This window comes from Palaemon carinicauda, chromosome 24 (assembly GCF_036898095.1).
Source record: "Palaemon carinicauda isolate YSFRI2023 chromosome 24, ASM3689809v2, whole genome shotgun sequence".
NCBI classification, from domain to species: domain Eukaryota; kingdom Metazoa; phylum Arthropoda; class Malacostraca; order Decapoda; family Palaemonidae; genus Palaemon; species Palaemon carinicauda.
The window spans coordinates 6825651-6848074 of NC_090748.1; the positions used below are offsets into that span (position 1 = coordinate 6825651).

At 43.5% G+C, this 22424-nt stretch overlaps 1 protein-coding gene across 7 annotated transcripts in view; it reads right to left on the bottom strand.

Moving 5' to 3' along the window:
- LOC137618059 (sodium/hydrogen exchanger 9B2-like) overlaps window positions 1-22424 on the bottom strand; it is a 161445-nt gene that overhangs the window by 52084 nt on the left and 86937 nt on the right. For all 7 annotated transcript variants that reach the window (XM_068348024.1, XM_068348023.1, XM_068348022.1 and 4 more), the window contains one exon: window positions 3769-3983. In XM_068348024.1, the coding sequence (XP_068204125.1) occupies window positions 3769-3983 (215 nt within the window). The remainder of the gene's footprint in view (window positions 1-3768; window positions 3984-22424) is intronic.

The window sequence follows — 22424 nt, forward strand, 5'->3', positions numbered from 1 at the left end:
CTAGGTAGAAGGGGTTCTGAGTGGGGAAAAGCATAGACTTCTATTAGTTATCCCAGTTTCTCACAACTTCAGGACCCAGTTAGTCCACTGGTTGTCATTCTGACATATCAAGAATTCAATAGATCTATGCCTGTCAAGACTGTCTTTTAAAGCCTGCTTTTTCTAAGGGTCTGTCAAATCTTCAGTATCTGCCTGATACCCAACCATGCCTGGCCAGTGGTCTAGCAAGGAAGCTGCCTAAAGCACATTCATAGCTGTAGCCTCAATGCTTGCAGCTTCTGTTTGAGAAAAGGTGACTGGGAACGATGCAAGCCTGTCAGCCGGACATCCTGGAGAGAGTCTGGCCACCACTAGGTCCAAAGAGTGAGGAGATGGTTTTCCCTTCATTACTGTAGTATTTTTTTCTGCTTAGGGAGGGGAGCTGGCACCTGACAAGATGATTTCAGTGACTTGAGTGAATCTCCCTCCCAGAAACCTGATCCCATACCTTACACAATACAACCCCTACCAAGGTTGAACAATACAGTTTCAGTAGAGGCTTAGCAACATAATAATAGGGTCTGTATTGAATTTTTTTCTTTATATTCTATTAGATTTTATGCCCTCATCCTAAGTGGAATATGTCCCCTAAAAAAATTTAATAATGATATTATTATTTCAGGTATAAACAATGCCCTCCTCACCGTAAGGCGGCCAAGAATGAACTGAAAATATTAAAAAAGAAAAAGTCATAGTCCATATACTGATAGTAGCAAATCATGTGATGAAATCAGCATAAATAGGCCTTTTAGTCTTTTTATCATATTCATTTAGATTTGCCTATTCTCCTACTAGTGATTTTAAAATCTTATAGAATGCTTTAGCCTTTTGAGTTCAATTGCAATAAGTTTGAGTTCATTTAGCTATTTCAAAATTCCAGTCTTTTGAATACCATGTTTTACGCACAGTACTGGTTTTGACATTGGCAATTCACTTAGTGGTTTACATTTTTCCATTGATAAGAGAAACACAACTTTTGAATTGTACTACTCTAGTGTATTTTTATTCAATTAGGATTACTGTATTTCATAGCACTGCCAACTGTGATGCTGTAATGTACTGTAATAACAGTTTTTCCGCAATTTTTCTATCTGACAAATCTGTCTTTAATCATACTTGAATTTCTTTTTGTATCAAGATAGATACCCAATATGATGTTTTCTTGTTTTCCATTCTGCATGCTTAGCACAAAGAGCCATTTATCTTCGAATATTATTACTACGTCTTGTTTTGGTAGTACTGTACTGCATCTTCGTATTTTTTCTTTTTTCTTTCGTAATAAATGTTTTTCTTTATCTATTTCTTGTAATAAATAATTCTTATCTATTTCAAGTTTTTCCTTCCTCCAAGTAACCTTAAATTATTCCTCAACCTAAATTAGATTCAAAGAGAGTTGTATAAAAATATCTTACCTGATATTTGAGCTTTTCATTATATATTTTTTGAAGTAACTGTAAAGGTGATGAATGCAAGAGTTGATGGGAGAAGTACAAGAGGAAGGCCAAGGTTTGGGTGGATGGATGGAGTGAAGAAAGCTCTGGGTGATAGGACGATAGATGTGAGAGAGGCAAGAGAGCGTGCTAGAAATAGGAATGAATGGTAAGCGATTGTGACGCAGTTCTGGTAGGCCCTACTGCTTCCTCCGGTCACCTTGGATGACCACGGAGGTAGTAGGGGATTCAGCTTATGAAGCTTCATCTGTGGTGGATAACGGAGGGAGGGTGGGCTGTGGCACCCTAGCAGTACTAACCGAATTCGGTTGAGTCCCTCGTCAGGCTGGGAGGAGTGTAGAGAGGATAGGTCCTTTTTTTTTTTTGATGTCGGATACCCCCCAAAATTGGGAGAAGTGCCTTGGTATATAGACAGATAGTAAAGAGTGCAGCTGGATTGGAGTTGGTATACTGACCAATAAAGTCATAGGGAAGTTCTATAATTATCACTCAGTCCCTTTGTCCGGAACCAAATCAAGGGGTGGTGCCCCATGCCCATTTAGCTTTGATATTTTTTTTTCTTTTTTTGGCAATTTATCTTGGTCGTTCCACAGCAGTTTTGAGTAGTGCAGTGTTATGTGTGGTCGGCATTCTGACAATAGGCAGTCTGTATGCTACGCCCCGCGGCAATCCGCCAACCACTACAATCCATCCTAGTTGTGACATCTCGTAGGATACTGAGTCTCCCATATTGGTGACAAAGTGATTTGTTCTCTTGGAAAGCTGTGGTTTTGGCTTGTCACAGTGCAGCATATCTATAAGGTATGGAGTGATAGACAGACTGGGTACCCCTATCTTCAAACGTGGTACAACTGATTTTCCAGCAACGTCTCCCTTCTGGTATACACCAATAATTGTTCCTTTCCTATCAGCAGTGTCCTCTAAAAAATCTGTGTTATCTACTGGCGGTATATACAGACCTTGGATTTCAGGGGTGTTTCGTACAACAGTATTGGCCAGAGCTGTTTCAATTAGTAAGGCATGACCATATACAGCACAGTAATCATGAGCACTGAGAATATCCACCTTGATGTGGGTGTTGTGATGAACAATCAGAGCTAGTTCCAGGACCTGTGGGTTTTCTTATACATGGGGTGGCCCGAATGAAGCTAATCCTCTTCTGGGAAGGTGACATGTCGGTTGAATTTGAATCCACTCACGAGTTCTGGCTCACTATGATTGCTGCTCTGTCAACAACTTTGTTCTTCCTTTGAGTTTCTATGTTGTCAGAAGGTCATATGATCCTGCGGATTGCGGTAAAGTATACAATTCAGATGGAACACAGACGTCAGGGATGACACCGGCGACCACTATGGTGTTTGTATCCTTAGCTGTCTTGGTAAAGTTTTGTGATGCTTTTCCTTATCACATGTGTTGTTCTGTACATTGTCTGTATAATGATGTCCTCTTCATTGACATTTCCCTGCATGTTTCTGAGAAATAGAGAATAGCTGACTTCTTTCAATTTTAAGGCCAGGATCACAAGAAGGTTAAGATTTTTGTTATAATCTGCAAGTTCCTTGCTGATGGGTAACAACACAGGAAACAGATTGTAATACAGGGCTAGATTGGCAGTGATCCGTCAAGTAGGGTATGAGCTTCTGGTTTTGAGCATTATGTCGACAAGCGAGTGAACTTTTTCATGATCCGAACAGAATATCTTTTTGATGCTCGGAAATATCAAATAGTGAGTGATGACCATACAATATTTTGCAAAAAAATATCATCTAAAAAAATAATTATAAAAAATATTAGAAGTATGTTAGAGGACTTTATTTTATACAAAATTTATGTCGAAATTATTGATATTTCACATTGATGCAATAAAACTTATTTAAATATTGGTAAAAAGCTGTTACATGACAGCCATGGGGAACTCTTATTTATTAGTGCACGCTACCCATCAAAAATGTTGGCTAAATATTTAGATAGATATGCACACACGTATACATACCCACCTTTCACCAGGGTATGGCTACTCTCTCACCCCTACCCGATGGATAAGATGAGCTGAGCATGACCAAAAAGAAATATACTGGTACAGTATATATTTATAAACAGTATATAGCCAGACACTTCCTCTTTATTATATGGGGGAGATTGATTTTACAGTATGATGAGGTCAAGTTAGCACTCCTACTTAATAGCTTGTTCTGTTCAAGGGTTAGATCTATGGAAATTATATGATATACAGCCTGTCAAATGAACAAAAATATAAAATTCCTATCATGATACTTACTCTACCATGGGGAGGACATGTGAAAGCGTATCTTAGAAGTTCTGTGCGAGTGGGATTTTCGGGCAGGTCATAATTTTTTCGCATCAAACCCTGACAGCATTTAGAACTAGAAACTAGCTTTTTGGGATGTGATGTACGACCTATATCACTATCTGATAACTTCTTTTCCGAATTTCCTTCCCAGCCTTGCATATTTTCCTCAATAACGGTTGAACCTGCCAAATGAAATATATAGATAAACATGAATATTTTAAAGAAGGCAAGAATATTTGAAAATACACAAGACACATATACAATTATTGATATTAAAAAATACCTTGTAAATAAAGGTAAAAAAAAATTATGCACATACAGTAAGGATACACATAAATTCTTAGGCAAATAAAAGCAGTTACTCAATGAAAGACCACTTAAACTGATACTTTGTCATGCAGTGAAATATAGATTTGCATAAGGATACCTACAATCAATATTAATTACAAAGAGGATAAAATACCTTATAGCTCAATACTACCTACCTCATTGAAGTACTACAGGACTATAACCATTATAACAGAATGCAAGTACAATGATACCCACTATGTAATAGTACCAGTAATTATAATCATCCTCTCCAAGTGATATACTCTCCCATTTAAGGATGACTTTACTGTATAAATATTCATGTAATTGTATCCAACAATATGAGATGAACTAGAACATGTTCTTGTGAAGTATGTAATCAACATTTAAACACATTATATACTGGAGTGCAAAAGGAGTTATGTTTTTGGGAAGCTTGTCTATTCTGGATCTTTTCATTAAAAACAAGAAGTGAGAAGGACTAGAAATAATATTAACCTCAAATCACCAAAATTATTGAGTCACATATATGCAGAGTAACACTAAAATACAATGATAAATTGTTATAAGGCATTAATATCTATTTTCTTTAATAAGCAATTGAATCATAAAACTAAAGGCCAAAACCTTTAAGGCTTCCATTTCCAAAGTGAAATGTATAGAACATCCAAATTTTTAAAAGTAATATAAAAAATTTTAAATACTTTTTATTTTTCCTAACATACTCACCGAGAACTACTTTTCTTTGGAGTCACTTGTGATCTCTCAATCTCGACCAAGGTTTTCCCGCCGTTACCCCCCTTACCCCGCTCTATATAGGTTTACCCCCGCCGCCAGAGAATGCGCCCTGAGGGCAGGATTAGGGCAGGTCACTGCCTCTCTGGGTCAGCATCGTCATTAAGTTTGTCGTTTAGCCCAACTTGGCAATGGAAGGATGGCACTCGGGGACGGAAGGGAGGGCCATTACCCGAAAAGTAGTTCTCGGTGAGTATGTTAGGAAAAATAAAAATTATTTAAAATTTTTGATTTGTTCCGACACAAATACTCACCGAGAACTACTTTTCTTTGGAGACTTATACTTTAGGAGGCGGGAGTGCCATTCTGCCACTTGGCTCGGCACATAGTGCCTAGAGGGCTATGGAATGCGGGGCCTATCAGAGAGCGGAGAGAGGGTAACTGCGGAACCTTACGCTATTATTTAAGACTCACCTCTTAAATTTCTTCTGTTGAATTTCTCCTGATGAAGTAGCGAAGAATTTATTCCCCGTTGGGGACATCTTCTAGCTTACCGCTACACAGATTGGAGGGCGGTGATGACTGTCCCAATGGAGAATCCGTCCAAGGATTTCCTTGAATAATCCTTGAGGTAGTGGGCAGTAAAGGTCGACTGGTGCGACCAAGTGCCAGCTTGTAGGATCTGTCCCACCGCCATGTTTCTCTCAAAGGCCAAGGAGGTGCTCAGGCCCCTGATGTCATGGGGGCGGGGAGTGCCTGGCACTGCCCTTTTATCCTCTTCATAGGTTCTAGCGATGACTTGTCTCAGCCAGAAGGAAATGGTGTTCTTGGAGACTTGTTTCTTATTAACACCTGTGGAGACGAAGAGGTTCTTGGCACCTGGTCGGAGATGAGCCGTCCTTTCCAGGTACTTTCTGAGAGTCCTTACTGGACATAACTTCAAGTCCTCTGTATTGCCTGTCTTGGGAATGGCCGGAATTGAGAAACCTTCAAACTTCGGGTCCCAGACTACTGGGTTCTGAGTCTTCGCCACAAAGGAGGGTACGAACCTGAAGGACACTTCCTTCCACCCTTTGGAGTGCGCAACGTCGTAAGACAGACCATGGATCTCGCCCACTCTTTTAGCCGAAGCTAAGGCTAGCAAGAAGATGGTCTTGAGGGTGAGGTCTTTGTCCCCGATATCTTTGAGGGGTTCAAAGGGAGGACGACTTAGCATTTTCAGGACCTTGGCTAGGTCCCACCTGGGCACTCTCCTAGCTTGAGGAGGGCAGGACTGCTCGAAACTCCTAATCAGCATCGCTATGTGTCTCGAGGTCCCCAGGTCGATGCCTTTCAGGAGGAAGACTTGGCCTAAGGCTGCCCGTACTCCTTTAATGGCTGGGATTGACATCCCTACTTCATCCCTAAGGTACACGAGAAACTCAGCTATGTCCGGGACCGAAGCTTTAAGAGGTCTTATGTGTTTCTCCGAGCACCACTTCGTAAAGGCGGCCCACTTCGCCTGGTATACCACGGTAGAGGATTTTCTTAGGTATAGGGACATCCTCTTAGCTGTGGAGGAGGAGTACCCCTTCTTCTTCAAGAGCCGCTCGATAGTCTCCAGGCGTGAAGGCGAAGAGAGAGAGGGTTGTCGTGGAACTTGAGGAAGTGAGGTTGACTCAGCAGGTCTGACCTGGCGGGCAGAGGCCAAGGTGGTTGGCTCGCCAGGTCTTTTAAGTCCGCGAACCACTCTCTCTCCGGCCACCAGGGCGCTACCAAAGTCATCCTTAGGTTTTGGGAGGCTCTTACTCTGTTGAGTACCTGCCTTATCAGCATGAAGGGGGGAAAAGCGTACACGTCCAAGTTGTCCCACTTGTGCTGGAAGGCGTCTTCTAGGGCTGCTTTTTGGTCTGGTACCGGGGAGCAATAGACCGGTAGTTTGGCGTTGAGCTTTGTTGCAAAGAGGTCCATCACCGGGGAGCCCCAGCGTTGAATGATGAGTCTGGCTACTTCCGGGTGTAGGGACCACTCTGTCCCCACTATCTGACCCATTCTGCTGAGGCCGTCGGCTAGCACGTTTCTCTTCCCGGGGATGAACCTTGCTAGCAGTACCACCTGCTGCTCGTCCGCCCAATGCAGGATGCTTATGGTGAGGTCGCACAGTTCCTTCGATCTCATGCCCCCTTGCTTCTTTATGTAGGCTACCACCGTGGCGTTGTCGCACATTAACGCCACGGTGTTTCCCCTTAACCGACTTGCAAAGTGCAGACATGCCTTCTGGACATCTTTTAGCTCTAGGACGTTGATGTGGAGATGCTTTTCGCTCTCCGACCAGGTACCGCTTGCTGTCTCCTCCCGAAGGTGGGCTCCCCACCTTTGGTTGGAGGCGTCTGTGAACAGGAGGTACTCGGGGGGACAGGACCCGAGGGGCATCCCCTTGAGGGAGTTCGACTGGCAGTGCCACCATTCTAGGGCTGTTCTCGTGTCTGGAAGGATAGGAATCAACGCCTTCTGAGCGCCTGTCTGGGACCAGAGGCTCTTGAGGTTCCATTGCACGGGTCTGAGCCGCATCTTCCCTTGGGGAACCAGTTTCTCTAATGAGACCAGGTGACCTATCAGTCTCTGCCAGTCTTTCGCCCTTCTGGAATGTTCTGACAGGAACGGCTGAATGATGTGATTGAGGTTCCGTATCCTGTCTTCCGAGGGGAAGACCTTCCCCTGCACGGTGTCCAACGTCATCCCTAAGTATCCCATTCTGTTGGATGGTGTTAAGTTCGATTTTTCCAGATTGATTATGATTCCCAGATTCCTGCAGAACTGGAGGAGGTTTCTCCCTTGCTCCTCCAAGAGGGCCTTTGAGTTGGAAAGGAGCAACCAGTCGTCTAGGTATCTGATGAGACGGATACCTCGTTCGTGAGCCCACACTGAGACTGTCACGAAGACCCTCGTGAACACTTGAGGGGCCGTCGACAGGCCGAAGCAAAGGGTCTTGAACTGCAGGATCTGGGAACCCCATTTTACCCGGAGGAACTTCCGACTCGACGGGTGGACAGGGATCTGGAAGTATGCGTCCTTGAGGTCGACCGTCATCATGTAATCCTTCTCCCTCAAGGACATCAGGACGGATTTCGGGGTGTCCATCTTGAAGTCCGTCTTCTTGACGAACTTGTTGAGGGCCGACAGGTCTATCACGGGTCTCCACCCCCCCGTTGCCTTCTCTACCAGGAACAGGCGGCTGTAGAAGCCCGGGCCTGGGAGAAGGACTTCTTCCATGGCCCCCTTCTCTAACATGGAGGAAATCTCTCCTTGAAGGGTGGCCCTTTTCATCGGGTCCCTGGGGGCCAACCATTCTGTCTGACTGGCTGGAATAAGAGGGGGTGGGTCAGCTATGAAGGGGAGCCTGTAGCCTTCTTTCAGGACGGACACCGTCCAAGGATCCGCCCCTTGTGTTTTCCATGCTTGCCAATGAGGTCTGAGGCATCCCCCAACCCGAGGCTTGGGCGGGAGTAGGGGGCCTCTCCCTCTACCTTCTCCTAGAGGGGCGGCCTGATCTGCCTCTCTTCGAGGCGGAGTAACCCGACCTGAAGGAGCTGGCAGAAGCTGGTGCTCCTCTGCGGGAGGGCTGCGGAGTTGTTGTCCAGGAGGAGGAAGGGGCGTCCCTCCTCGAAGAGCTGGGGGCGGCCTGAGGAGTCACGGCGCTGTCCGAGGCTGATCTCCTGTATGGCGGCCTTCTAGAAGACGCTTGTCTGGGGACGTTGGCCTCTCTCTTCTTGGACACCTTCTCCATTAGAACTTCCAGTTCCTTTAAAGGGAACAGAAACTCACCCCCCAAGGGTACGCTACGCACAGCTCGGGCCTCCCTGTCCGGGATCTTCCTCGACAACTTAGAGAGAACTGTGTCACGTTTCCTAAGTACCCAGTTGGCCATCAAGGCGAGCGCTTGGTACGCCAGAAACTTGAGAGTTTTCCCCCCGGAGGTGAGAAGGTCCGTCAGGAGACTCTGCTGCTCTGGATCTTCGGGGTCGATGGAGGCTTGCACGTTCACCAACGTTGAGGCCCACCAGTCCAGCCATGAGGAGACGTTCACCAGGTCCCTCGACATCTCCTCCATCATGGCGGCTTCTGTAGGCGAGAAGGAAACCGGGGCTGAAGAGGCCCTTTCGTCCGAGCCGCCTTGTCCCAGGATGTCTAAGGCCGGGTCCACTTTACAGGGGCCTGGGCGCCGCCCTTCAGGAATGTAAACTTTCCCTTGTGTCTTGAGGCCCTGGAGCAGTTTCGAGGCACTCTGGGACTTGGGGGCTTCCACGTTGCTGGCCACCAAGTTATCTATGTACTCTTGTCCCAGTACTAGGTCTGGGGCAAGAGGAAGGGCCAGGGAGGACTTCGGAAGGGCGTCGTGATGCGTGAATCTCAGGAGGCTTGACCTCCAGGAATTCACCTTAGGTGCCGAGGGTTCTGCGATCCCATGGAGCCTCCTGATGAGACCCACCACCCTTCTGTATGCGGAGTCCTCCGACGGGGGAGCTTCGCCTCCGTCAGCCGAGGCCTCGGCCTGGCGTGGGGGCGCCGGGTTGCTTGAACGGTAGACCGGTCGTCCTCCTCTTGGGTCCAGGGAGGCCGACCTGTAACCGTAGGGAGCTCCGTAGGAGGGTGGATCTCGCTGCAAGGCGGGTGCCACCGGCTCAGGGAGGGCCCTCGGTTGCCCCAAGGCTCTGGAAGCCGAAGTCACGGTCCCGGTGGGCTGACCCGACAACGGGAACCGATCCTTCTTGCTCGATGACCGCACCAGCTGGGCTGGTTCGGTCAGGCTGCCTTCAAAGAAGCGCGTTTCCCCCCGCTGGGCGGGGTGAACCGGAGGCCTCGAGGACTTATGCTTCTGAGCGAGGTCTTTCCTGCGTGGCAGGTCGAGCGGTTCTAGGCGGTGCGTAGGGAGCGGCAGCCTAGACGCTCGTTCACTGGAACGAGAGTCTGGAGAGTGGAGCCTCTTGGACTCTCCTGAAGGGACGTAGACCCAAGCGCCGCCGGGAGAGGCATCTCTCCTATACTTACGGGAGTGGGAGCGGGGGCGCTTCCTGCTATGTCGCGACCTTGACCTGGAGCGGGAACGATCGCTTTCGGACCGCTCCCTCTTCCCGCGCCGTTTCTCCCTGACTTCTCCCCCGGAGGATGAATCTATCTCTGATGAGTCCGAGGGCGCCACGTTCCTCGTGTAACGGCCGCCCGCGTGATGCGTGGGGGAAGCTCTCTGCCGTCGGACGTCCGAGATTGGATGCTGGAGGAAGTCTTCGGGGACCGCTGTGGAGATCGTCGGCACCGAGTCCACTCTATCTATGCCAGGGGGCCAGGGGTCCAGGGTCACGTCCATTCTTAGCGGTGACCTCCCCGGTGTTTTCGGCAACTTCCACCCGAAGGCATCGCTACTCGGGCGGCGAACTCTAGCGTGGCTGTCCTCTGGTGGGGGAGAGCCCGACGCACCGGCCCACGAGGGCGGGGGAGACTCTGAAACCACAACACTGCCCCATACGGGGTCTTCTGAGGACGCGTGGTCCCCTGCCACGAGGCCTGATTCACCAGAAGCACTACCGGACCCTCCGTTATCTCTAGAGGGGCCTGCCCTTGGTTCTTCCCTCACACTGGGTTCATCGGGAAGAACGCTATGACTAATCACAACACTGGGGGCTTGCTGCCCTCTCCTCTGCGAAGGAGACGGAGAAGCCGAGGCTTCGTCGGACCGATCACTGGCCGACGGTAACGAAGAAACGCCACTAACTTTTCTGGGGGAACGCTTAGAAGACTTCTTCTTTTTGGTACCGTACCGTACCCACTGTATATCATCCCAGCTTACACACTCCGGACACGTGTCCGCGGTGGAGCAAACTTTCCCCCTACACGTGGAACAAAGGGAGTGAGGGTCTACTTCTGGTTTAGAGAGGAAAGCCCCACACGACTTTCCGGCTCTAGGACCAGGGCAACGTCGCACATGCTCCATCGTTCGCACACGAAAGGGCCAACACTAGCGAGTTATAAGTACACTGGGATATACACAGGGAGAACGCACTGTAACACTTGCGAATAACGCACTACGCAAGAAAAACACAAGTCCCCACACTGGAAACACGTGGAACACAAACGCGCCAAAGGATCGAGAGAGCGAGAGAGTGAGATGTTTACAGCTCACGACCAAGAAACTTAATGACGATGCTGACCCAGAGAGGCAGTGACCTGCCATAATCCTGCCCTCAGGGCGCATTCTCTGGCGGCGGGGGTAAACCTATATAGAGCGGGGTAAGGGGGGTAACGGCGGGAAAACCTTGGTCGAGATTGAGAGATCACAAGTGACTCCAAAGAAAAGTAGTTCTCGGTGAGTATTTGTGTCGGAACAATTGTATTTTTATCAACTATACAAACATGAGTCCTCTAATGAGTATGATTTTAGCGAAGCTGGATATGTCTGAAAAACATTAACGATGTAGCGTTAGTTATTTCCAAATGGCAGAGATGCCTTGCTGAGCCGACAAGCCACTGAGCTCTCACTTAAGACATTCAACCTAGGCCTTGCAAGCTGATTGAGGCAGGAAATCAAACTTAAAAGACCCAGATTTGTATAGTTAGGAGAAATACAAATTACTGTACTTTGAAAACTTGTGACTTGCTGTTACATGAATAAAAACCCTCATTCATCAATAGGAGTAAGTCCATACTGTATGATCAGAGTGGTTGGTTTACTATCCCAAAAAATATCCAAGCACTTTGATCCTGTACAGGGGTGAAAGTGATGACTTCTGTTAACTTTTTAACAACTTGGTCTTGAAGATGAGGCAGATGTTAGGCTAGGCCACTACCAGGTACTGTTAGATAGTCCAGGGAAAAACTATATCCACATGGAGGATATATCATCAAAATGTATAGTCATTATGAGAATGGTCTGCATCTATTTGGCCATCATCCCCCTTGTCTTGGAGGATGGGGGGGGGGGGATTTTTAAACAAAACTTATTTGTAAGAAAAGTTACTCGATTATGTGGCTTCTCTACATCTAGTGTTCAATCCAGCAAACGACTACTGCAACCCAGGAAGGGGAAGAAAGAAGGGGTAGAATATCTAGTCGATCTAACACTCCTTCTCGACTTACATCGTGACTGCTTGGACAAGATTTTTCTTGTTCTGTGAAGGATTTATGTTTGCTACAAAATCTGTTGAGCAACTGCCAACAGGCCTAGGATGCCAGTATTTAGGAACCTGTGGGTACTCCTGTAGGTAATAGGCAGTGACCGTTCTGTTGTTACCCGGCTCTTGTCTTCACGAATTGTGGCCAGCAGATTCTTCCTGAGAGCTGGGATCGATCCGATATGTCTGAATCCATGTGCTAAAATTCCGGATGTTCCCTTAGTTTCCTAGCCAGCCGAAGGAGCACATCTGAATGTCCCACGAAGCCAGAATGAGACAGGGCTTTATGAAATTTTCTCTCATTCCTTCTGCTGCTGTAGCAAGAGTCGTAGTGTCCTCTCAGGACGGGAAGGCATGACATCCTGGTCCCTCTGCTAGACTCTTGTAGGGAAGCAAAAAATATGATGGAAATCTTCTACCCTCCAGAATGACTTGTGACAAGGGCTCCATCAGGGCTAGCCTAGTAAGGGACGGTCTCAAGGGTTGAAGTCCTATCTGCCATCTGTTACTCGGGTTTGTGCGGGATAGCTTGCTAGATATGCGAATTTGCAAAACTTTCCCTGAGGACTGAGCTTCCTAAAAGCTCCTCATGAGTCTAAACAATTCTCTTGAAGAGTACAGACCCAAGTTCTAGCTGATAACTTGAATCAGGGGCTGAGTGCTATTTATCAACGCGAAGATTGATGAGCTTCACAGCTGGTCTGGCTACCATTGGTGTGTGGCTACTTGGAAGACATCAGTGTTATGCAGAGTCTTGATATCATCCACCGACTGCTGAGCAATCGGCGAAATGGGAAAATGAGTGGAAAGAACTAATCATCTCATGTCCCTGGGACGTTGGAATGCATTCTTGAATGCTACTGACTGACTAGGAAGAGGAAATAGAGTTAGTTTCTTATACAGGTGAATGGCGAGCTGTTCACACGATAGTGAAGACATGAAGTAAGAAGCATTTCTGCCAAGCAGTGATGTAGGGATCACAATTGACACTTACACCGAGTCCTTGTTGACTGAGTATATTTGCTTAAACATTCTTCCTGCCTATATTGAACTTTTGCAAACACCTCTAGTGTTGATGACTTCCCAAGAGTGCACCTGCTTTGATAAGGGTCTGTGAAACAAGCCTCTTCTTGACAGAGTCAAAATTGAAGCATTGCTGTTCCTCAAAGTTATTTTGGAAAGTTTGCAAAGTAGCAATGCAGCAAGCATTATATGTACAGTAAGTAGAAAAGTAAGTGCATTCTTTTTTCATGGATCATATCTCCGATACAGATATGGTACTCAGGGGGGACACCTGGGCCCTTCTTTCATAAGTATGTGGTTGCAGGTGTAGAATGGGTCCCCCGATGACGAGGGAAGATTCAGAAGAGGTTACCATCCAGCTGGAAGTTCTTGGTCATGCAGGAGCAACTGTGTTACTTAACTCTGTTTACTGAAATTAATGTTCAATGTTTTTTCAGCATACCTGTACTTCAGTCCGCTATTTCTGCCTAGCCAAAAGCCTGGATTGCTTATAGAACACAAGTCTTGTACTGTGGCCGAAAGGAGGTAAACTTCTTCAGTCTTAGAATATTACCTCCTAGAGGGAGAAGGACATGCCAACTGCCGAGAAGGAGAAGGCACCAGAAAGGTGAGTATGAACGATAACAGCGAAAGGAAGTGTGAAGTTATGATTCTAACTGAAAACCAAAGCCTAAATGATGAGGAGGAGATTTTGACAGACCAGATGAGCGAATCCTTTGGGTTCACTGTGTGAGAGACGTCCTCTTCCTGATGAGAGACCATATGGTACTTCCTGTCTTCCTTTGAACGGGAAGAAAGTCGGTCACCAGGCTCTTGTCAACTTCTTTGCCTTTACAGCTGATTGTAAAGGCCTGGGGAACTGTCTGGAAGGTCTTCAAGTGCACTGCTCCCTTGTGTTCCTTCAGGATCCAATGGCACACTGGTAAGGTGGCTCCAGAGTCAGCAAGGTAATTGCCTTCTGCCTGTTTTGGACTGTCTAGTTTTAGGTTGAGGTAAAGTAGTGACCGTACCCAGCTAAAAGTTGAATAAATGGCTACCAGACCGATCCTGAAAGTGGTTTCCATGAAAGAGAATACTGATCTGAGAAGGATGCGTCTTCCGTGCCTGAGTTTTACATAGGATCCCAGTTTCCAGTGTTGCAATCGCTGAATTGATGGCCCCTGGTGATGAGTCACTGAAGCATCTCTGGACTGCTCTGAGGCAGGCGAAGGGAGATAGTTCAGCCTCATTCGAAACCTAGCACTGGTGGTAGGAGTGTGACCTTCAGTACATAATAGCAAACCTCTAATGCTCAGCCAGTGGTCTATAGTGAAAAATATTGCGTGCTTGTGGGGATCTGCTGCACTCACTGGTTCCCCAATAGCAAGAACTCTAGAAGTAGGAATCCACCTCAAGGTATGTTCCTAGAATGTATCCACAGAGATTCAGCGCGTAGTACATTACCGGAATGTATTGTATCTGTGGGGGTCCCGCCGGTGAATATTGAAATCTTACGTTTCTGGCTTTACTAGATGGTGAATGTGTGCTCTCAGAATAAGCTGAGCATAGCAATGATGGTACAGCGTGCAAACTTGCAAAAATGTGCTGCTGTTGGGTGTGTTTCTGTAGGAGTACTCTTGGCTGCATGAACAGGTGAAGGCAATGAGTGCTTGTGAACAGGTGAGCGCAATAGGTGTGCTCACTGGTGAAGCCATGCAATGGGTACATGCAAACAGGTGATTGTGATGAGTGCACTCAAGCTAGAAACACACACTTAGAAGAGTAATTCCTTCAGCAGGGGGGTATGCACTTGTAGTTGAATGTTCCAGAGTATTATTATTATTATTACTAGCTAAGCTACAACCTAGTTGGAAAAGCAAGATGCTATAAGCTCCAACAGGGAAAAATATCTCAGTGAGGAGAAGAAATAAGGATATAAATAAACGATATGAGAAGTAATGAACAATTACTGTACAATAAAATATTTTAAAAACAATAATGACATTAAAACAGATATTTCATACATAAACTATAAAAACACTTACGTCAGCCTGTTCAACATAAAAACATTTGATGTAAATTTAAATGTGTACTAACAGGCAAAGGTGCATCAACATGGGCGCGAGTGCGATGTATCTTGTACAGATCTAAGATCTTACTCCTCTCTACGTTGAGAAGGGGAAATCCTGAAGTGTGCAAGTGGGAGAGTGTCAACAGGTGATTGCAAGCTCCTGTAGGAGCAGGCATGATTGCGAGCACTAGGGCAAACATAGGCGCACACACTGAAAAGCAAGTAAGAACAGATTAGGGCGCACACAATGAAGAGCGTGTATGAACAGGTAAGGGACACATGCATGAACAGATGAGGGAGCATGCAAGTGCTCAAGTTTGTCGTCTTTTCTTCATCCACAATGATGGGAGTGAAGGAGACTCCTGGTGCAGAAATGTCTCTCCCATAGGAGAGAAATAGTATGCATCACAAGTATGCAACCCTTATGGACTGGTCTTCTAGGACATCTTTGACAATAAAGGGGAAAAGAAGGACGAAGCCCTTCCATCACGACTATCAGTGCATGAAGAGACAAAGATAAGGCAGAAGGGGAGTAGGAACTTGAAGTTCTCCTTCTAGTGTGGCTTCCAGACTATCGGCGACAACTCTCTAATGGGGAAAGAGATCCTAGGAGCTCCATGAAAAGACACCTCTATCGGAAGATACATCATAATTGTCTTCCCTGACACGGGGCAACACTGATAAGAATGGCAGCCCTCCCTTCAACTCAGCAGCAACAGACACTCCTGGCCATTTGCAAGGGAATAAAAAGCATTGTACAAAGAAATGCCAAAAATTATCTAAAAGAAAACACAGTTTAAAACAGCCAGTTGACAGTGCCAGGAGTACGTCTGTACTCTTTGATGGCTAGAGACAAAGTGAGAGCTCAGTGGCCTTTGGATGGATTGCGCTTCCCTGCCACCTAGCAGTAGCCTCCACCACCTCAGTAAAGTTTTAACAGCCATATCAAGCTTCACTATTCATACGCCTATTAAAGGATGAGGTCTTGCATTCACATAGGAACAAATAAAAATTTCACTATCAATATAAGTTACTGCAGTTACCAAGCCTTATTTCAATACTCTCATAACACTTTGCCAAAATGTTTTGCAGTTAAATGAAAGGGAGAAATCAGAGCACTATATAAAAAAAAGAGCTTGAAAGCTATGAGCAGACTTAGAGGAGCAGGTGAAAGTATAAGCAATACAGGTGGGGACAAAGGGAAATTGTAAAGAACCTTTAGTACAATCATATCATGGCACACTGTCAATTGTACCCATATCAGCCATGAATTGCAAAGATGCGTCTATGAATAATCTATACAAAAAAATGCTCATTAGTAACTTTAAATGCTCTATTCATTCACAAACTGATATTTCTAATCTCATCAAAGTATTCAATTCACAATGATTCCTTTGAAAATTTCCATTCTTGCCATTTGTAAATATGGTAGCATATTCAATATAAAGAATCTCATTTCATTTGCAAGGAGTGTTAATGGTTTTTCATGATACTACACACAATGCAAATATGGTACTTGCAACTTCAGCGATCAGTGCTTAAAAAGAACTAATACAAAAACTAAAGATACTTTAAGTACATACTTAAATGTAAATCTCTATTGTCTATTTTTTATAGCGGTGCATATTTGCACTGACTTACAGGGGGTGCCCTTTTAGCTCGGAAAGGTTCCTGATACCTGATTGGTCGGAAGTATTTTTGTCCGAACACCTTCATTGTTCTCAAATAATTACCAAGTAATGTGAATCGAAACTTATTTACTAACCTATATTTCTCCATCAGATATGTTTTGTCAATAAACAATATGAAAGAATAAATATATTATGAAGTATCATCATGGTAAGTCTAAATTTAATAACACAATCCGCCGAAGTCAACGACAGCAGCTTATGTTCGGATGCACGCTTTGTAATTTTGTAATTTTTCACATATTTTAACACAAATTGGGATAAATTACACTCAGCATAAGGTAAACATGTTATTATAAACTTTCTTTGAATGCCAGAATTTACCAAAACCATGGAATTTATAAAACCCTATATTTGTGAAAACTTATGGGGAGGTAAAAGAACAGCCTGCAGCGGCCCGGCGGGAAAACAATCCCTTCTGATTGTCATAGACGCAACTTTTTTTTCTGTAATATAGTTCGGCCTATTCCTTTCAGTTAAAATAGTCTTGCATTGTCTCTCTTCTTAATATTTTGCTTAGTATTTTCCCACATTCCTGTTTCTCACCTAATATCAATCTATTTTCCCGGATATCCCTTCTTTCATATAGGCCTATGTGATATCCGCACTACGATTCCTTATGTTTTGTACCTTATGTCAGTAAGTATGTAAATAATAATAACAGCATAAATTTTATGCTGTGTAGCAAGTATAGCCTATTTTGTAAACCTGTTCAGTAGCTCACATTATATCAAATGAAATTAAGCATAGTATTTTTTTTTTATTTCCGTCTCTACACTATTTTAATGAGACTAGCACGCGCTTCCCTTCAGGCCAACACTCTCCACAGAGGCTAAGAAATAAGGAATCGTAGTGCGGATATCACATAGGCCTATATGAAAGAAGGGATATCCGGGAAAATAGATAGATATTAGGTGAGAAACAGGAATGTGGGAAAATACTAAGTAAAATATTACGAAGGGAGACAATGCAAGACTATCTAAACTAAAAGGAATAGGCCGAACTATATTACGAAAAAAAAAAAAAAACTGCGTCTATGACAGTCAGAAGGGACTGTTTTCCCGCCAGGCCGCTGCAGGCTGTTCTTTTACCTCCCCATAAGTTTTCACAAATATAGGGTTTTATTAATTCCCATGTTTTTGGTAAATTCTGGTATTAAAAAAAGTTTATAATAACATGTTTAACTTATGCTGAGTATAATTTATCCCAATTTGTGTTAAAATATGTGAAAAATTACAAAATTACAAAGCGTGCATCCGAACATAAGCTGCTGTCGTTGACTTCAGCGGATTGGGTTATTAAATGTAGACTTACCATGACGATACTTTATAATATATTTATTCTTTCACATTGTTTATTGACAAAACATATATGTGATGGAGAAATATAGGTTAGTAAAGAGTTTTGATTCACATTACTTGGTAATTATTTGAGAACAATGAAGGTGTTCGGACAAAAATACTGACCAATCAGGTATCAGGAACCTTTCCGAGCTAAAAGGGCACCCCCTGTAAGTCGGTGCAAATATGCACCGCTATGAAAAATAGACTATAGTATCGACAGAATTCAAGTCAAGTTATTCTTATTTAGCGGCATCAATGAGCTATCCATTGATTTTATATTACCTTCATTATCTATAAAAAAATTACAGAGCTCTATATACCTCCAAAAATTTAAAATGTTTCAATCTATCATTAAATCTAAAAAAATTCTAGCATTGTGCTACAACCCTCAACAGCAGATTAAAAACATAGCCCAGACACATGGATAAAAATACCATGCAAAAATACAGCAGAGGTATTTGTAAAAAGACATCTCATCTACAGAGATGATATACCAAAATACAAACAAAAATGCAGAGTAACAAGTGAAGCATACAACTCATTAAAAGACCATGCAAATAAAAAATCAATCCCTTCTAGCATTGTGTCCAATACTAAAATAAGCCACTAGTCTAAATTACTACCACTGGCATCACATGTCAAGCAATATCATAGCACAAAACCAGGAGAGAAACAATGATAATCGATGATCCAGTATCTGTAAGTGCAATTCTGGCAGCTTAATGTCGCTGGTGGATTGAAAATATAAAGCAGAAAATGAAAAGCATTGAATAAAGAAATTCATCAAATTATCACAAATCACATTTTCATGGTCCCTTTCTTGACTAATCAAGAAAGGTACAAAACAGTCTGAACTGATTAAGCCAACTTTTTCAATCAAAACAATTCACAACAAAAACATAAACGATCAACTATTACTATCCATGCAGTATTTTTATAAAAGTTCTGGGAACTTTTCTTTTCATGTACTGTACTGTTTTCTAACATTAAAAACAGAATTTCATAATGAAAGAATGTAGTATAAAAAATCTTTACAAATACGTGGGAGGTATAAAGGAAAAAAATATAATGACAGTATTCTAAGAGTGAAAACAATATTCTCATTTTATTTCACATCTAATGGGCATGAGATTATAGCAGACTAATAGCATTTACTACTATATTTGTTAATTGAGAGTTGCATGGGTGTAATCTTCCAATATTTCAGTTATTTTCCATTGGCCATTAAATTATTCACTTTTGGCTTTGTATTTGCTAATCAAAAACAAAGATTACGTAACCCTTTATGTTATCTAATGACAAACACTCAGAAAATGAATGCACAGTATCTGAAGATGATTACCCAGTGAGAAGTTATATGTATAGAAACTGTTGCTATTAATAACCCCTTGTAAGTAATTTTACTGAAATGACACTACTCTTACAGGGGAGGAAGTAATAACCACAACTTCTTATATAACCTTTGGTAAATTATTGAAACTTACAAATGGGAAAATGAATGTGTTGCCCAAGAATTATGTTGTATAATGAAGAGTTGAAGTAATTTTTCATAAATTCAAAAATAATGTTGGTGCTTTTATCATTGTGATTTACAACTTTTCAGATATGCCAAACATAAGCACACATCAATCATTGTATGTCTATATGTATTCATGAATGTTACATTGTGAACAGAAAAGCAATGGCTACCACGGTATCAAGTAATCCTGCAATATACATTTGAATAAACGAATTAAGCAATGTAGGTGTACATATTACTCACATCCCTGTTCAAGCTCTCAACTGTACTTAAAATTCCCAGTAATCTCTTTTCGAAAGCAATCCTTTGAAATATTAAACAATCAATCTTTTCTATTTATTGTTCTTCATTCATGAAAATTTACTTGCAAAGTCCAACCTTTTGGCCCATGCATGGTAGGAATAAGATTTTCAAGAGCCTGCAGCACAGCACAGTATCTTAAATGAATTTCAGCAAGCAGACATGGCCTCTGTTCAAGAATTGTGTTTTTGGAATTAGTCCATAGGACCCAATTCTGGGGACAGATACGCCATTCAGAACTGATGTGCAACTCTAGGGAAACTAGAGTTAAAAGAGGTTGGATTGAGATATGAAATTGACGAAGCAGGAAAGAAGGTAAAGCAGTAGGTGTACAAGAGCCCAAAGGGATTCTGCAAAGACCCTCTCATAGTGAAGTGCACTGAAAGTACTAACCCACTAGAGTCAGTGTGCAGAAAGCAAAAACAAAAAGCTGATGCTCATTGCACAGTTGAGTGAATAAAACTTGAACATCCTGCAATCTTGTTCTCTTGCTATTCATATTACTCACATACAGTGACCTAATTTTCATATTCTGTATTTTGTTCAATTATTATTAATATGTTATTTTCCTTAGTAAAATAAATTTTTGAATATACTTACCCGATGATCATATAGCTGCATCCCTGCTGCCCGACAGACAAAATCTACGGGAGGAATACGCCAGCGATCGCTATACAGGTGGGGTGTACATCAACAGCGCCATCTGTCAAGTAGGTACTCAAGTACTCTATGTCAACAACGAACCAATTTTCTCCTCTGTCCTACTGGTTCTCTATTGGGGAGGAAGGGTGGGCCCTTTAATTTATGATCATCGGGTAAGTATATTCAAAAATTTATTTTACTAAGGAAAATAACATTTTTCAATATCAAACTTACCCAATGATCATATAGCTGATTCACACCCAGGGGGGTGGGTAGAGACCAGCATAACAAGTTGACATTATGAGCTAAGTATTCCGTATTTCATTTTAGCAGTTATTCAAAATAACAAGCATAAAATAAATAAGTACCTGGTAAGGAAGACGACTTGAACAATTACTCTGCCTTTTTAAGTACGTCTTCCTTACTGAGCCTCGCGATCCTCATAGGATGCTGAGCGACTCCTAGGAGCTGAAGTATGAAGGGTTGAAACCCATACTAAAGGTCCTCATCAAAACCTCTAATCTAGGCGCTTCTCAAGAAATGATTTTGACCACCCGCCAAATCAAGTAGGATGCGAAAGGCTTCTTAGCCTTCCGGACAACCCAAAAATATTTCAAGAGAAAGATTAAAAAGGTTCTGGAATTAGGGAATTGTAGTGGTGGAGCCCCCACCACTACTGCACTCGTTGCTACGAATGGTCCCAGAGTGTAGCAGTTCTCGTAAAGAGACTGGACATTCTTAAGATAAAAGACGCGAACACTGATTAGCTTATCCAAAAGGTTGCGTCGAATATATTTTGCAGAGATCTATTTTGTTTAAAGGTCACGGAAGTTGTGACAGCTCTAACTTCGTGTGTCCTTACCTTCAGCCAAGCTTGGTCTTCCTCATTCAGAAGGGAATGAGCTTCTCGTATTAACAGTCTGAAAATAATAGGATAAAGAATTCTCTGACATAGGCAAAGATGAATTCTTAACTGAACACCATAAAGCTTCAGACGGGCCTCATAAAGGTTTTTAAAATAGAACTTAAGAGCTCTTACAGGACATAATACTCTTTCTAGTTCATTTCCAACCATACGATAAGTTTGGAATATCGAACGATATTGGTCAAGGCCGAGAAGGCAGCTCGTGTTTGGCTAGAAAACCAAGATGTAGAACATGTAGCCGTTTCGGATGAAAATCCGATGTTCTTGCTGAAGGCATGAATCTCACTGACTCTTTTAGCTGTGGTTAAGCATATCAGGAAAAGAGTCTTAAAGGTGAGATCTTTCAGGGAGGCTGATTGAAGAGGTTCGAACCTGTCTAACATAAGGAATCTTAGAACCACGTCTAAATTCCAACCAGGTGTAACCAAACGACGCTCCTTCGTGGTCTCAAAAGACTTAAGGAGGTCCTGTAGATCTTTATTGTTGGAAAGATCTAAGCCTCTGTGACGGAAGACTGATGCCAACATGCTTCTGTAACCCTTAATAGTGGGAGCTGAAAGAGATCGCTCTCTCCTCAGATATAAGAGGAAGTCAGCTATTTGAGTTACAGAGGTACTGGTCGAGGATACGGATACTGACTTGCACCAGTTTCGGAAGATTTCCCACTTCGATTGGTAGACTCTAAGGGTGGATGTTCTCCTTGCTCTAACAATCGCTCTGGTTGCCTCCTTCGAAAAACCTCTAGTTCTCGAGAGTCTTTCGAAACTCTGAAGGCAGTGAGACGAAGAGCGTGGAGGCCTTGGAGTACCTTCTTACGCGTGGCAGATGTAGCAGGTCCACCCTTAGGGGAAGAGTTCTGGGAACGTCTACTAGCCATCGAAGTACCTCGGTAAGTTATTCTCTCGCGGGCCAGAGGGAAGCAACTAGTGTCAACTTTGTCCCAT